The 16,041-nt window shown below is 44.0% G+C and overlaps 1 protein-coding gene across 1 annotated transcript in view; it reads left to right on the forward strand.

The window, feature by feature from the left end:
* Positions 1 to 16,024, forward strand: part of zbtb7b (zinc finger and BTB domain containing 7B) — a 19,340-nt gene extending 3,316 nt beyond the window's left edge. The window contains exons 2-6 of the mRNA XM_063199195.1: positions 2,789 to 3,157; positions 3,538 to 3,837; positions 4,776 to 5,083; positions 5,898 to 6,080; positions 11,277 to 16,024. Coding sequence (XP_063055265.1) covers positions 2,789 to 3,157; positions 3,538 to 3,837; positions 4,776 to 5,083; positions 5,898 to 6,080; positions 11,277 to 11,979 — 1,863 coding nt within the window. The 3' untranslated portion in view covers positions 11,980 to 16,024. The remainder of the gene's footprint in view (positions 1 to 2,788; positions 3,158 to 3,537; positions 3,838 to 4,775; positions 5,084 to 5,897; positions 6,081 to 11,276) is intronic.
* Positions 16,025 to 16,041: the final 17 nt, after the last annotated feature.

A 16,041-nucleotide genomic window follows, 5' to 3' on the forward strand; every position in this document is an offset into this window, starting at 1 on the left:
CTCTCCTCTGTGCTTCTCTCTCTCCCTTTCCATCTCATATTGAAAACCATAACAGGCCTACTGCCCATGCCCAAGTCTCATTGCTCTCTTTCATTCTCAGTGTCCCTATTATACTTTTACCTGTACCTGTCTCACATCATCGCAACTCGTTTCTCTCTTTCCCCACATTTTTTATACTCTGTCTTTCTCTCGACCATCTGTCCATCTGTCTCTCTCCCTCTTTTTCGCTCTTTTTTTTTCCGTCTGATCCCTTGATCCGGTCCGCTCTGCCCGATTCTGTGCAGACAGCCAAGCCGACCCTGATCTAGTAATCTGTTTGGCTGTTGTTAGGGAAGGGGGAAACGGAAGGAGGGACGGGAGGGGAGGGGAGGGGAGGAGCATGAGTGGATGGGAGAGGTGTCCCAGAGGTTTTGGATGACAGTGGGGCGCTTTAGGATTGGGGTGGAGGTTTGGGATGACAGTGGAGATGCCGTCAAATGAGTCTAATCGAGTAATCTTTTGAGCAGAAGGATGGTCTGTGTGTCAGGGGTGGGAGGTGTAGGTGGGTAGTGAAACAGGATTAGCAGGTGTGGGATGGGGGGAGGGGGGGCTAGAGGAGGTGTTTTGGATGGGGGAGGGGTGGTAAAGGTACAGGAGGGTAGGTGAAGGATGGGGGAGTAGGGGCAGCTGAGGTTTGTGGTGTGTGTGCGTGTGTACATTTGTGTGTGTGCGTGCACGTGTGCACGTACGCAGATGTCTTGGGTCATAATCTTTAGTAAAGGTCACCTGATGCATGCCAGGACTAAAACTAGCAATACACACAGACACACACACACACAGACACACATGCGCACACCAGAGAACTAAAACCCGCAGCGCCCTGACCTCCACTCCTACACTTTACCACAGCTTCAGGCCAGCCACACACACACACACACACACACACACACACACACACACACACACACACACACACACACACACACACACACACACACACACACACACACACACACACACACACACACACACACACACACACACACACACTGGAGTTGGACCTTTTGTCCAGGATGTGTCTGCTTGGCAGAGCTTTGATAAAAGTAGTGCATTTGTCATGACGGCACAAGTACAGTACAGACACAGACACAGACACAGACACAGACACAGACACAGACACAGACACAGACAGACACAGACACAGACACAGACACAGACACAGACACACACAGACACACACAGACATACACAGACACACACAGACACACACACACACACACACACACACACACACACACACACACACACACACACACACACACACACACAGCATAAAAACAGCACTGCCAGAAGCTCTCTGGTCAGTTTGTCTCTGGTGGGTGCATCTCCCAGTAGCCGTCACTAATTTTATTCAGATATTGTAACTAATGGATTTTGCAGTGTAAAGGTGGTGGTGCAGGTTAACCACCAATGATAATTAATAGGTTCATAAAGAACCCAAGATATGCATACCATTTGAAAAATTCACAGAAAGGGTGTTTGAGTCCATGTAGTAATGTTTATTTTTTAAACATAATTTAGTGATGATGTCACATTGGGGACTCCCCCTCAGCAGGGAGACTATAGAATATTGAGTCTCCAGTCCCCAACGTGATGCCATGCAATGCCTTATGGGGGAAAAAGCAAAGACAAAAACAATGTTGTTTTGCTGTACGGTACCCTACCAAATCAAATACAATTGATTATAGTTTAAATGTGTACTATTGAAAAGAAAGCGGTGAAAATTCAGAAGTCATGTAACCTGCACCACCAGCTTAACTATAGACAGTGAAGTTCTCTTCATAGAATGTTTCTATAGAAATTGCTGAATTTGAATGAATTGCTCATTTTATTTTGTTATATAGTGGGCCTATATTTTGCTCACATGTTTCAGAGACAGAAATTGTTGTCAATATTTCCTACCACAGTAGAACATTGGTAGAAGTTTGCAGAATGGCAGGTTGGTCACAGACATTCTAAGAGTCTGATGAGTAATAGTCTAGCATTCGCAGTGTTCCATATTGCTTTGCTTTAATCACCAGACACATCATATCGTCTCACGTCTTACCAAAGCAAAATGGCTTATTTGTTGATTGGTCATTTTCATCTTTTCATTCTCGTTTCATGGGATACATGTTCAATCAATGTCCGTGACTCTTCTGAATATGGTTTTGTGTCAAGGGCAGTCAGTTTGGGCTTCAATTTTTTTTTTATGTCATGTGGTCATGAAATGAAATAGGTGTGGTGAAAAGTGAACTGCAAAAAAAAAAAACAGGATGAATCACACAGGTGGTAAGCCAGTGACTCAAGCATCATTATTACTTTCATTTTATAGACACAATTTCGACCATCTCATCGTTTTTTGTTTTTGGTTTTTTTATTGTTGTTTTTTATTGTTGCAGTTTTCTCACATTTAATGGATAGGTTTTTTATTTTAATTATTATTCTTTCCCTGTGTTGCCGTCTGCAGTATTCTGGTTCAAGTGACTCACTGGGTGTAAACTAATGGAAATCGTGAATCACAACAATGGCTCCTAATAAAAAAAAGAGATCTAAAGTAGAAAAAAAAGCTCAATTCAAGTTCATTTATTTGCACCTTGTATGCACCTGTATGTTACTCGCCCTGTCTATAGCGTGCACTAATAGCTAGGATTGCTGTGTATGTCAAGTCATCCATTTTCATTTCGTTCACGGGTGTTGATGTGATGTGTTTTATAATGAGTTTCTCACCGTCACTGTGTGCATGTGTGTTTCTCCTCCCTTTCCCTAGGTGGCGATGTCTCCAGGAGAGGACGGCCTGATTGGGATCCCTTTCCCGGAGCACAGCAGCGAGCTGCTGTCGCGTCTGAATGCCCAGCGGCGCGCGGGCCTCCTATGTGACCTCACCCTGACCTCCCGCGGGGCGCGCTACCCCACGCACCGCTCTGTCATGGCGGCTGTCAGCCTCTACTTCCGCCGGCTCTTCGGGGCAGAGGAGGCGGAGGACGGAGGTGGCGTGGGGGGGTGCGAGGGCGGTGGCGGGGTGGGCAGCAGCTGCAACGTGTGCCAGCTGGACTGCGTGGCGCCCGACGCCCTGGACGCCCTGCTGGAGTTCGCATACACCGCCACTCTCACCATACGCAGCTCGGGCATGCGAGAGGTACGCTGGGTCACCTGCCAAACACAGCAAATGCACTTTGCAGCAGATACAGCAATAGCAATACATGTTGCATTTTAACACAAGCATTACAAATGTATTACAATTACAGTTTATTACAATGTAAAGCAATTGCAATTCGTCGCTGGCTAGATTCTGAAGGGGTCTTAAATGAGGTACCAGTAGATTGTTACATGTATATATGCAACATAGTTCCTTTTCCTTCTTGGTTTGTTCCTGAAGGGTGCTCAGCTGCCGAGTGTGCAGTGTAATAAAGTTTTACTGAGGTGCCAGTTCTTCTTACCTGTCTAGGTCCTGAAAGGAGCCTGGAGCTGCGTATTCAGTGTAATAAAGTTTTATTTATGTACTTCTTTCTTTCCCAGGTGCTGAAGGGTGCTCAGCTGCTGGGTATCCAGTGTGTGGCAGACGCGTGCCGGGACATTCTCGGGGAGGCGGCTGACGGAGCGGAACCCGAGGCTGCAGCCGTGGCAACAGAGGAGAGGAGGGTGGAGGGGATGGGGATGGGGATGGGGATGGGGATGGGCGCGGGGCTAGGGGAGCATAGGGTGTCTCGGCGTAAACGGGACCGGCGACATCATGCGCCTAAAGCCTCGTCACCTGCCAGGCCGCTGTGGAGACAACCCCCCCAGCCGCCCCCAGGACCAGCACACACCCAGCTGCAGGTGAATGGGTTTAAAGTGTTCACAGGGATTGATGGATTTTGTTTGTTTTTATTTTATTGTCATTTTTATTTGTTTTATTAGATTTTCTAGATTTTCTATGTGGCCATACAACTACAACCCAATTCTGAAATCATACAAGAGATGCATTTGTTTGAGATTGGTTATTTACTGCATTAATGCAGTAATATTTATCCGATTTTTATAGTAAATTACCATAGTTTCTTATTATATGGTTGTGACGTCATCAGTCGAATGCTCCATTCATTTCAACGGGGCTCCCCAACGTTCGCACGTCTGTTATTTTTCGATAACGGACGGGTTGGTCTATAACAGACCGCTGTCAATGGCAACAAGACTTTTCACTGCTAAAGCGACTTTTCAACAAGACTCTAATCAGCTGCTGTGATAGACAACACCTGTTGTCCTGGCTACCTAGCTGTTGCCTAGCGGTGTTCCACAACGGCACTGTTTTGTTTTGCGCAGCAACAATCTTAACATTAAATAGGCCTAAAGAAATGTCCCCGCCATGTGTGAGTCATTTAAGTATATCCATATAATAAGCGGGTTAACTTTCGGCGAGTCGGTCGCTTTGTGGAATAGCAGCACTTCAGAGAGAACAAGACCCCTCCGCTCCGCGTCGGGGTCTAAAGATTCTCTCTGTCGTGCTGCTATTCCACGGTAGCGACCTTCTCGCCGAACGTTAACCCTTACATATAATGAACTACCAATCACAAGTCTGTGTTTTTTTAACCTTGTTAAACCATGTTTGGTGGACACTACTGCCTTCTACAGAGAGTTACAGTGATTGTGTGGTGTTTTTCTAACTCTCTTAAGAAAATGTAAAAGGTAGTTCAATAGGTATTGACATTTAACAAAATTTAAAATGTAAACGTGTTAAAACATACCACTTCTGAACGCCTCCTGTTTTTTCGCGACAGGGTTCCCCCCCAACCTTGATGTCGGGGGGACAGCACCGGCCTAGCACTGGCCTGCCTCTGACCCCCACCCTGACCCCTGGCCGAGACGACCCCCCGCTGCACGCACCCCCCCACCCTGCGGGCCACAACGGCGACAACCAGACCAACCAGCGAGGGGCGCTAGTGAACGGGGGTGCCCACTGGCACCAGGAGGCGGGCACTCTGCTCCCACCCATTGCCCCCGACGACGCCATGGCGTCCGAGAAGAACCGCAGGATGGAGACACATGGCGTGGCCACACAGGCCCTGCCCACCGCTGCTGCTGATAGGTCGGAATTATTTAGCCTGTCTGTAGAGTAGTAGCCTTGTGCAGAGCCGTCTAATAGGAGAATTGTGTCAACCGGGGACCAGGAAGTCAGATGGTGATGTGATTCACATAGATTACAATATTATTTTCTTAACAGCTACTTTCTCTTTGCTGGAAACACAGAACCATTACATACCAAACACAGATTAAGTGCAAACTAATTACATTTACCTTTACCACATTTTCTGTGTTCTACGACCAAGTCCTAGAACTAAGTAACTACTTCTATTGGAACTAAAGTCAATGGTGATTTACATGTAAAACGCTCCGTGAGGTTCCATGAGAGCCACCATTGCTGTGGAAAGACTGTGAGGTCTATGGGAGTGACGTAACTCTTTTAATAGACAGCTCTGGCCTTGTGTATCATATGTATGTTCACCATAGGACAACAGCATATAAATTTCAAAGTTTTGACCATTTGTTAGGTGCAAACACCTGACTAATATTTTGATGTTTACAACATTCTTCAGTAACTGAAGAACTCTCTTTGCACCTAATACATTCTTAAAAATGGCAGTGTACTCCAGCTTCTCTCTGGGTGTCCCACTCTAATACACCTGTATGCTGAGAAATGTCTCGATGGAGCTTACACTCACACTACAGTATACAACTTTTCGGGGGTGTAGACATCACCTTTGCATGTTCTTAAGAGATTTAATGTGTGCACAATATACAGCACATTCTGAGCAGATAGCCGCCATTTGCACTTAGTTGTCATTGCACATGATTGCAGAGTAACAATGTTGAGTCTAATATAATGCACTGTGGTCTGATAGGTCGGCTGCGGGGCCAGGGGCAGGTCCTGGCGGGGCAGGCAGGAAGAGGAAGTCCCAGACCCCCCAGCAGTGCCCAGTGTGCCAGAAGATCATCCACGGCGCGGGCAAACTGCCCCGCCACATGAGGACTCACACAGGGGAGAAGCCATTCCAATGCACTGCCTGTGGAGTGCGCTTCACCAGGTGCGTGTGTGCACGCATGAATGTAGAGTACGTGTGAGGGACGGTTTTATCACCCGTAAGCTGTGTGTTTGAGTGTGTATGAATATGGTATGGCTTGCCGTCTGTCAACTAACTGTGTGTGCGTGCGTGCATGCATGTGCATGAGTGTCTTAGTGTTTGTCTGCACATACATAGATGTGTATGGCCTGGCTATATACTGTATATACTACTACATGCATAGATACCGATGTCTGTAGTCTGGCTATACAGTTTCAGCCTGGGCCCACCCATACTACCTATGACACTGCACAAAAGTTAGCTTCTCAAATGTTCTCTTGGCCAGGCAAACGATCTACTTTAAATTCTAACAAGCTGGGGAACCAATTAATTTTGAGCATTTACAGCAGCTCAATTGGGCATGTTTGAGGCAATGACGCACCAGTTCAATCAGCAGGTGAGAGCCACTTCATGAACGCATGCTAGACAAAGCCCTTTCCATCTCCCTCAGAGAAACCGGGTTCATTTTGGCCAAAAAATGGGCTGTTAGTTAGCCAGACTCAAGTCTATAGTTGTAGTTGTGATAGACAGGCTAATATACTGACCAGCCAACCAAAAAAAAAAAGGTTGCCACCAAAAAGTGTTGGAACGGGGAACGCCTTTATCCTTGATTGTGGTGAACAGCTGCTGTGGCATTAAGTCTTCGATGCATGCGCAATATCACACGGTTTTAGAGTGGCTAGAAAAAGTATGTGAACCCTTTGGAATTACTTGGATTTCTGAATGAATTGGGCATCAAGCGAGTTCTGATCTTAACCTAAATCACAACAATAGATAAAAATTCAGTGCTGATGGGACTTCCTGTAGTAGTGGTCATCCTATAAAGATGAGCGCAAACGCAGGATGAGGTGAAAAAGAGTACTGGAGTGTTAGCTAAAGGCTTACAACAGTCTCTGACAAATGTAAAAGTTGTTTACAGATCTACAATAAGTAAAACGTGAAACAAAAATTGAGTTCATTGGAGGACACTCGAGAGGAATCAACTGCTGTCAAAGAAAATCTGGCTGAATATGCAGTACATGCCTATGCCTATGGTCTGGCTATATGACTTACTGCCATCCAGCTCACTGTGTGTGTATGTGTCTGTGTTGCACATGTGTGGAAAGCTCTGGCCCAGAGTGAGAGATGATTAGCATTAATAGGGCCGGCGGCCTACACTCTTATGCTCTCTAATCACTGGCTAATGCTGCTCTGCCCCCGTCTCGTCTCCTTGTGTGTGTGTGTGTGTGTGCATGTGTGTATGTGGGGGTTTGCCTAATGCTCCTTTGCCCCCGGCTGTCATCTATCTTGTCCTGTGTGAGCGAGTGTGTGTGTCCTGACCTGACCCTGCCCTGTGTGTGTGTGTGTGTGTGTGTGTGTGTGTATGTGTATCCATAAATCTGCTGTTTGAATTGTCATCACACTCTCGTTGGTGGTGTATCAGGCCTGAGCATTGCAATGGATCTGTAACATTTATGTCCTTGTGAACATGTATTATGATTTTTGGACACATGTAGATGAATGGATACTTTTATCCATACTTTTGCAGGACGGAGGAAATTCGAGGCACTCACATCGCCATATGGGTCGAAAGGTGTAGCCATTGTAGTCATGTAAAGATTATAGAATTGGAACCTTAATATGAAATTGCAACCTTCAATGCCTCGGATTTCCTTGGCCCAAGTTTGAGGGTCCCTACACCGATGAGGGAAATAATTTGAACACCCTGAAGCACTCTAAAACACTCCAAAACACTCTAAATTTGTTTTCTGGTATTTCATTGTGTTCAATGGGGGAAAATTGTTTTCACACACCACCAAACTGTTCAAAACCGCAACCACAATAAAATACTTAATATTAATAATATACTACACCAGGCCTATTCAAAAGGCTGCCCTGAAGCCAGATGCGACCCTTTGATGGCGACGTTTTGGCCCGCCACGAGGTCAGAAAAAAATGAAAACAAATATGTGTGCTATCTGTGGCCGTGCATAATTTGCGATCACTAACACTTCAGGCCGGGTATACAGTATTTCTCCTATTCATTCACATGAGAGTGAAAGTGAAATCTTATCAAAAACAGTCTCATAAATAGACCATCACAAGGTTACTAAGAAATAGAGAAGCGAATATCTGTTCTGTCTGGAGAGCTATCTGCTTGTTTCGCCCCCTAACCTAGGACACCGTGCTGCTCGAAACTATGCAGATTCAATGTTCGGCCCCTTTACTGGGAATAATTTGAAAACCTGGCCCTCAGTGACTTCAACTCAATTGAATACCCTATACTACAAGCGGATTCCGAAAAAGTTGGGACACTTTGTATGTTGTGAATAAAATGAAAATGCTCGCATTTTCAAAACATCCAATATGTTAATAAGGTAGAGCATTATGTGCAGACAACATATCAGTTGCTAAAGTCAAGCAGAATTATTGTTTTGAGGTAATTACAAAGCGGATTCCAAAAAAGTTGGGACACTTTGTATTTTGTGAATAAAATCAAAACGCTGGCATTTTCAAAACATTCAGTATGTTGACAAGGTAGAACATTATGTACAGACAACAAATCAGTTGTTAAAGTGAAGCAGAATTATTGTTTTGAGGTAATTATGTGATCATTTAAAATTTCACCCTTGCAACAAATCCCAAAAAAGTTGGGACAGGGCCAATAAAATGCATTTTATATTAGATACGACTACACACAACACAAGGGATGAGACTGAACAGTTAAATACTTTGACTGATGGCATAATTTTATTCAAAAATTAGATATTTTGATGTGCGAGACATGATTTCAGGAGCTCAACTGATAGGTGTGTTCTTCAACTTGTTTACCTTTTTTATGCTTAATATGGGCATATCCTGACTGCAAGAAAACAATGTCGTGACCTGTTTACTCTTATGATGGAACCACACTGTTGGAACATAGTAGAGATTTAAATTTGCCATCATTAGTGGACAATACCTAAAGGCGGTGCTCCAAAATATAATGCCTTGGTAGCTATGTTTGCTGTTTTAAAGTCTGTATGTATCATTCAACATTCATTTTAATGCTCTACATGAGTAAGAAGACCCTAACCAAGTCACCTCTGCACCCCCTTACCATCGTATATGCTGTCTTTCAGACTGACCACTAAATCAAGCTGAAGTATTCATTTTCTATATAACCTGGAGGGTGCATGACTCCATAATTTTCAAAAAGGATTAAATATTTTCCATCCTCTAATCAGAGGACAGTTCCACATGTCTCTTAGGTCCATAGAATGAGCTTTTCTGCATGCAACACTGTTTAATGTCTGCATCATGTGCATTAATCAAGTGTTGTGTTTATGGTCATTTTTTCGAGAGCTGTCATTGTTGGAGTGTCATAGTTTGCTTATTGACCACAAGTATGTCATGATCTCATAACTCATGCAATGATTACACAGAACTCTATATTACGGAAATAGGCCTTATATGCCTGCAATTTTGATAATTCAATCTTTCTGTGTAATAGATAAGTAATTAGTCCCTCAAAATCTTCGCTGCTGAGTGCCACAGCCTTTCTGTGATGGTATTTTAGTTGTGCATTTATGTTGGCAGTCAATATAGTTCCTTTTAAAATATTCTTCCTTGTGTCATTTTTAGAATTATCCAACTATTACAACATGTTTTGGCACTGTCCCAACTTTTTTGAGATTTGTTGCATGGGTCAAATTTTAAATGATCACATAATTACCTCAAAACAATAATTCTGCTCGACTTTAACAACTGATATGTTGTTTGTACATAATGCTCTACCTTATTAACATATTAGATGTTTTGAAAATGCCAGCATTTTGATTTTATTCACAAAATACAAAGTGTCCCAACTTTTTTGGAATCCGCTTTGTATGTTATCATTTAAAATTTGACCCATACAACAAATCTCAAAAAAGTTGGGACAGGGCCAAAATATATTGTAATGGTTGGATAATTCTAAAAACAACACAAGGATGAATATTTTAAAAGGAACTATATTGACTGCCAACATGAATGCACAAATAAAATACCATCACAGAGAGGCTGTGGCACTCAGAAGTGAAGATTTGAGGGGCTAATTACTCATCTAGTACACAGAAAGATTGAATTATCCAAATTGCAGGCATATAAGGCCTATTTCCATAATATAGAGTTCTGTGTAATCATTGCATGAGTTATGAGATCATGGCATACTCGTCGTCAATAAGCAAACTATGACACCCCAACAATGACAGCTGTTGAAAAAATGACCATAAACGCAACACTTGATTAATGCACATGATGCAGACATTTAACAGTGTTGCATGAAGCAAAACTTATTGTAGATGGGCATAGGAGACATGTGAAACTGTCCTCCAATTACAGAATGGAAAATATTTCATCCTTCTTTAAAATCATGGAGTCATGCACCCTCCAGGTTATATAGAAAATGAACACTTCAACTTGATTTAGTGGTCAGTCTGAAAGAGAGCATATATGATAGTAAGGGGGTGCAGAGGTGCCTTGGCTATGGTCTTCTTGCTCATGTAGAGCATTATAATGAATGTTGAATGATATATACAGACTTTAAACAGCATACATAGCTACCAAGGCATTATATTTTGGAGCACCGCCTTTAGATATTGCCCCATAACGGTGACAAATTTCAAACTCTTCTATGTTCCAACAGTGTGGTTCCATCATAAGAGTAAACAGGTCACAAAATTGTTTTCTTGCAGTCAGGATATGCCACATATTAAGCATAACAAAAAGGTAAACAAGTTGAAGAACACACCTATCAGTTGACCTGCTGAAATCATGTCTCGCACATCAAAATATTTAATTTTTGAATAAAATTATGCCATCAGTCAAAGTATTTAACTGTTCAGTCTCATCCCTTGTGTTGTGTTTGGTCTTATCCAATATAAAGAAACATTTTATTGGCCCTGTCCCAACTTTTTTGGGATTTGTTGCAAGAGTGAAATTTTAAATGACCACATAATTACCTCAAAACAATAATTCTGTTTGACTTTAACAACTGATATGTTATCTGTATATGATGTTCTACCTTATTAACATATTGAATGTTTTGAAAATGCCACAATTTTGATTTTATTCACGAAATACAAAGTGTCCCAACTTTTTTGGAATCCGCTTTGTATGTATATTTAATACTGTGTCCTTTTTCCATCTCCTGTCCTCCAGGAATGACAAGCTGAAGATCCACATGCGCAAGCACACGGGCGAGCGGCCCTACCCCTGCCCCAAGTGCAGCGCCCGCTTCCTGCACTCCTACGACCTCAAGAACCACCTGGCACTGCACAGTGGCGCCCGGCCCTTCGAGTGCCCGCACTGCCACAAGGCCTTCGCTCGCGAGGACCACCTGCAACGTCACCGCAAAGGCCACAGCTGCCTGGAACTGCGCACCCGACGCCCACGACGGGCACCGCCGGGGCTGGGCCTGGCAGCGGCCGTGCCAGCAGGTGGAGAGGGCACCTCGGAGGGTGGTGGCGGTGGTGGTGCTGGTGGAGCGAGAGGGCAACTGGAAGCTGCGTTGTCTACTATGCAGGGGAGTCATCATCTTCATCAGCAGCTGCAGCAGCCTGCGTCTCCTGGCATGGGCGGCTCGATGGTGTATCGTCATCCACAGCACCATCAACACCCCCATGCGGAGGCAGAGGGAGGGCCGCATCTGCCCCTGCCCCTCCTGGGGCCGCGCATGCAGCTGATGTGGAGGGCTGGAGCTATGGGGGAGGATGGGATGGGGCTAGGGGGGTCAGTCTCTCCACACCCAGAAAGGCCCCCAGCGCAAGGGTATGAGGAGGATGAAGATGAGGAGGAGGAGGAGGGAGAGGAGTTGGGAGAGGAGGAGGAGGAAAGAGAAGAGGAGGAAGAGGATGGAGAGTGAAGAAGAAGAAGAAGAAGGAAGAGGGTGTGTGTGGTTGTGTGTGTTGGCGAGATGCAGAGTGTATGTGTATGTGTGTGTGTGTGTGTTTGTTGTGTGCGCACAGAAATGCATGCACCTCTTCTTTTGCCCTCTCCATACCCATGGTACTGTTGGTTGCCCAGGGTTACTGGGCAAACTGACCTGTGAGGTGAAAGACTAAATTACAAAGCGCTTAACGTAAAATGTGGAAAAAACGGGTCTTTCTGATTGTCAATGTTTCTTTCTGGATCTTGCCGGATGCTTCCTTTTTTTGTTTCCTGAGCTTCTATTCTGTTTCATGGTAGCTGGTTGGTTTTCAAAATGTTTCCTTTTGAATGTGTAATAATTTGAAATATTTTTTTTGTTAATATTAATATTTGCTTGAGGCATGGGGTTATGGTTGATGGGATAGACTATGCAATCATTTACAGTAGAGAATGGAAGGACTCCATGGGAAGGACTCACGCAGAGCAATGGCCACCCCCCAGGGTGGTGGCAGCAGAGCTGACAAGGATTACAGTATGTCATGACATAGTCCATGTCCTCCATGAGTCTGCTGCCATCCAATGGTATAATGGTGGTACTACAACTTGCAGGTGCAGTAACAGTAGCATTTTCCCCCCCAGTTTTTTTTTTCAATAACACACACAAACACCTTTCAACAGGACCATAGAGGGTCACTCATACTCAGAGGGACTTGTTTTCTGCTTACAGTGGGAAAAAAGAGACTTAAGAGTTTGTCTGTTCATCTTCATTCTAGTGGTTAGATAGGCTAACCTGTGTCATAGGCACATGTACCAAAGATATCAATGCAGTAGAGGTTTATTTAACAAGGCTAAATAATAATGATATATGCAAATTAACTATTTCATGATCAAATGCGATCAACTCTGGCACACGTCATCACCCTCAGTCATGGTTTGTTTTCGCATTCCTACTCTCTCAAGGGACACAATGCTAGTGTGATTGTATTTGTATATCTGCCGATGTGTATGTCAGGGTGGCTATGAAATGTGTTTCTGATGCAGACTAGAGGCTATGTATGTGTGAAGCCACACCTTCCGGAGGCTTATTTAAGGATGTCGAGACCAAAAAGAGTGTCTGTGCCTGGGTGGACGTCCCCAGAGCAACAAAGATGTTGCGTTATTTTTTTTTGTTTACGTTTGGACTTGACGAGAGTTTTTCGTTTTTGAGAAGTCTTCATGTGGTAGCGGTCTTCCAAAGCGCTCCATCTTTTTGTTTCAAATTTTTTGTAATGGAAAAAAAGGGATGAGAGAAAAAAAATGAACGAGAAATGGATGGGGGGAAAGAAAAAGACAAATTTGTGATGTAAGAAGACGACCCCGCGGCGTTCGCTATTTATTTATTTATTCTCTGGTATTTATTGTGGATTTCCACTTGGAATTTAGAGTTTTGTAGCCTCTGCTGTTTCCACCTTAGGCCTTTCCCCCATATTCAATGCACAGACCCCCAGGCTCATGCCTAGGAAGCCTATCGCTGTCCAGTCTTAAAATGGACCTTTTGTTGAAGTGCTGTTGTGAGGAGCGAGGACCAGAGCAGGCCTCTGCTTTGCCTTTACTATACAGAGTACAGAGAAGGCATTTGGGTGCAGACCAGGCCTTTGCCTGTACGTCATACAGAGTTCTGTAGTACTTTGTGGTGCAAACGGAGCCTTTGCTGTCTGTATGGTGTAGACCGAGTACTACGCAAAGGTATACTTTGTACTAGGTGGCCGTTGCTTTCTGTGTACTGTATACTTAGTGAAGTTAAGTACAGGTCTTTGCCTATACTGTATGCTGTGTACGGAGTTACGGTCTCTGTACTCTCCAAACTGTATACTAGGTAAAGCACAGGCCTCTGCCTACTTTGCACTGGGTAACGTCCTCCATATACTGTATACTGAGGGACTATGGGTTCCCTGCTAGCCATATCTGCCCCCCCCCCCTCCCCACATCTGCCCCTCCCTCCTTTTGCAGTTTTTTGCACATCAAACCCCGTGATGATGATGACGATGACGATGATACTGCATTCATTCCACCTTCAGGCAGTGGCTGACATTGGGGTGGGTGCACCGTAGCCCTGTACACTCCAATCCCCCCCAACTGCCACGGCTGCAGCCCATCGTATGGGTGGGATGGGAAGAGGTGGGGGTGTGGGTGGCGGAAACATGCAAAGAAATGGAGAGAAATGAGACACGGGTTTCGAGAGAACAACGGTTTTGCCTTTTTGAATAAAGAGTGGACAAAGTGTTTGTACATGGATTATTATCTTGAGAATATAAAATATATATACTATATATATATATATATGCAATATATACGCGCCTCATCAGTCCAGCCTTTGGGAATTACGAATGATGATGATGATGATGTGCGTTCCTTCTTGACGTATAGATTCTGGGTACTGCCTGACTGCAGTTTGTGTGTGTTTGTGCATTTGTTTTTACGGTATAATAACCTCTTTGAGTGAAAGCCTTTATTGCAACTGTTAGTTGCTGTGTGGGCCTGTCTGTCTTTCTATCTGTCTTTTGGGCCCTGAATAGTTTGAGGGTAATGGTGATTGATGGGGAAGTCACTCTGTGGTATCCCATACAGTAGGGTTCTGGGGTCACTCTGCAGTACCCCTTATGGTCCCGGGTCTCATAGGGGTCAAGGTACTTCATCGGTACTCTAACCCCTAAATGCTTGTAGTTTAGACAGTGGAACATGAGGAAGTCTGTGGTACCCCTTAGGGTTCAGGGGGGTCACTCAACGGTACTTATGGTTCTGGGTCTCATATGGCTCAAGGCACTCCATCGGTACTCTAATGGTGATGATACACAGGGCAACTTCTCGGGCAATGTTGCTGGGCAACGACATTATTGTAAAATTGAAATTGACTGTAAAATTTAAAGAAAAAAAATTCGGATGTAGAAAATGTGTCTACTGCTGATTCACGTTATCTTGATAAAACTGCCCCAATAAAATCACACAGTCTCTTTGCCCAAAAGTGTTGCTCAGAAAGTTTTCTTGTGTATCACCTTGACCCCCAAATGCTTGTAGTTTAGACAGAGGAGGAGCATGAGGAGAAGTGGCTTACCTGTGTGAAGGGGCGATGGGGAGATGAGAGGAGAGGAGAGGGGAGGAGAGGAGAGGAGAGGAGAGGAGAGGAGAGCAGAGAGCACAGCTATCGCACCTCACCTCGCCTCACCTCACCTCGCCTCACCCACCCATCAGAGCAAGAGGGAATCTTTGACCTTTAAGTTTATTTGCACTAAAGTTAAGAGCTTTATTTTTTTTTGTTTTCTTTTCTTTTCTTTCAAGGACTGCAAGTCCCTCACCTACCTATTCCATGGCTTTACGATATCGGTTATGATTGTAAGAAGAGATGAGTTCTTCATCTATACCTTTAATTCTCCAGAGGACTATATATTCTTTCTAAAGCATATATATGTACAGTAGGCTAGGCCACTTAAAATACATTTATGGTGGTTGCTAAGTTAAGGGTCAAGCTGCCTTTTTTGGTTTTTGTTTGCAAATTTACTCAGGAAATCTTGAGAAATGCACTAAAGTGATTATGCAACTTTGATGAGAGTATGTGTACATACATTGTAATGACATATGACCACCCTTCATGGAAGAAACCAGGGGCCTCTGAGATGTGTTTTGAGATGTAATAATGTTTCATTGCAAAGTAATGAAGACAAGATATGTGTGCGTGTGTGTGATGTGTGTGCTGGAACCAAGGGTAGTGTTTTAAACATTGGAGCTTAGCTCGCTATGAAGGGTGCTGATATGTAGGTGACTTTATGTTGTGTGCGAGAGGAGGTTGAGTGGTCTATCAATGCCAGCTGTGAAACGTAGGTGCTGTATGTAGACTTTGCTTTGGCTTGGGTATGCGGAAGGGGGTTCAAATTTTGGAGGAACCTCTTATCAGGGATATTTCTGTTTTAGTGGATTCTCTCTCTCTCTATCTCAGTGATAAATACTTTTCCCTCAGCAAATTATTTCTCAAGATGTAAAGAAATAAGGCATAAATAAATAATTAAAAAATATGTACACGTTT

The sequence above is a fragment of the Engraulis encrasicolus genome, chromosome 5 (genome assembly GCF_034702125.1).
Source record: "Engraulis encrasicolus isolate BLACKSEA-1 chromosome 5, IST_EnEncr_1.0, whole genome shotgun sequence".
NCBI lineage: Eukaryota > Metazoa > Chordata > Actinopteri > Clupeiformes > Engraulidae > Engraulis > Engraulis encrasicolus.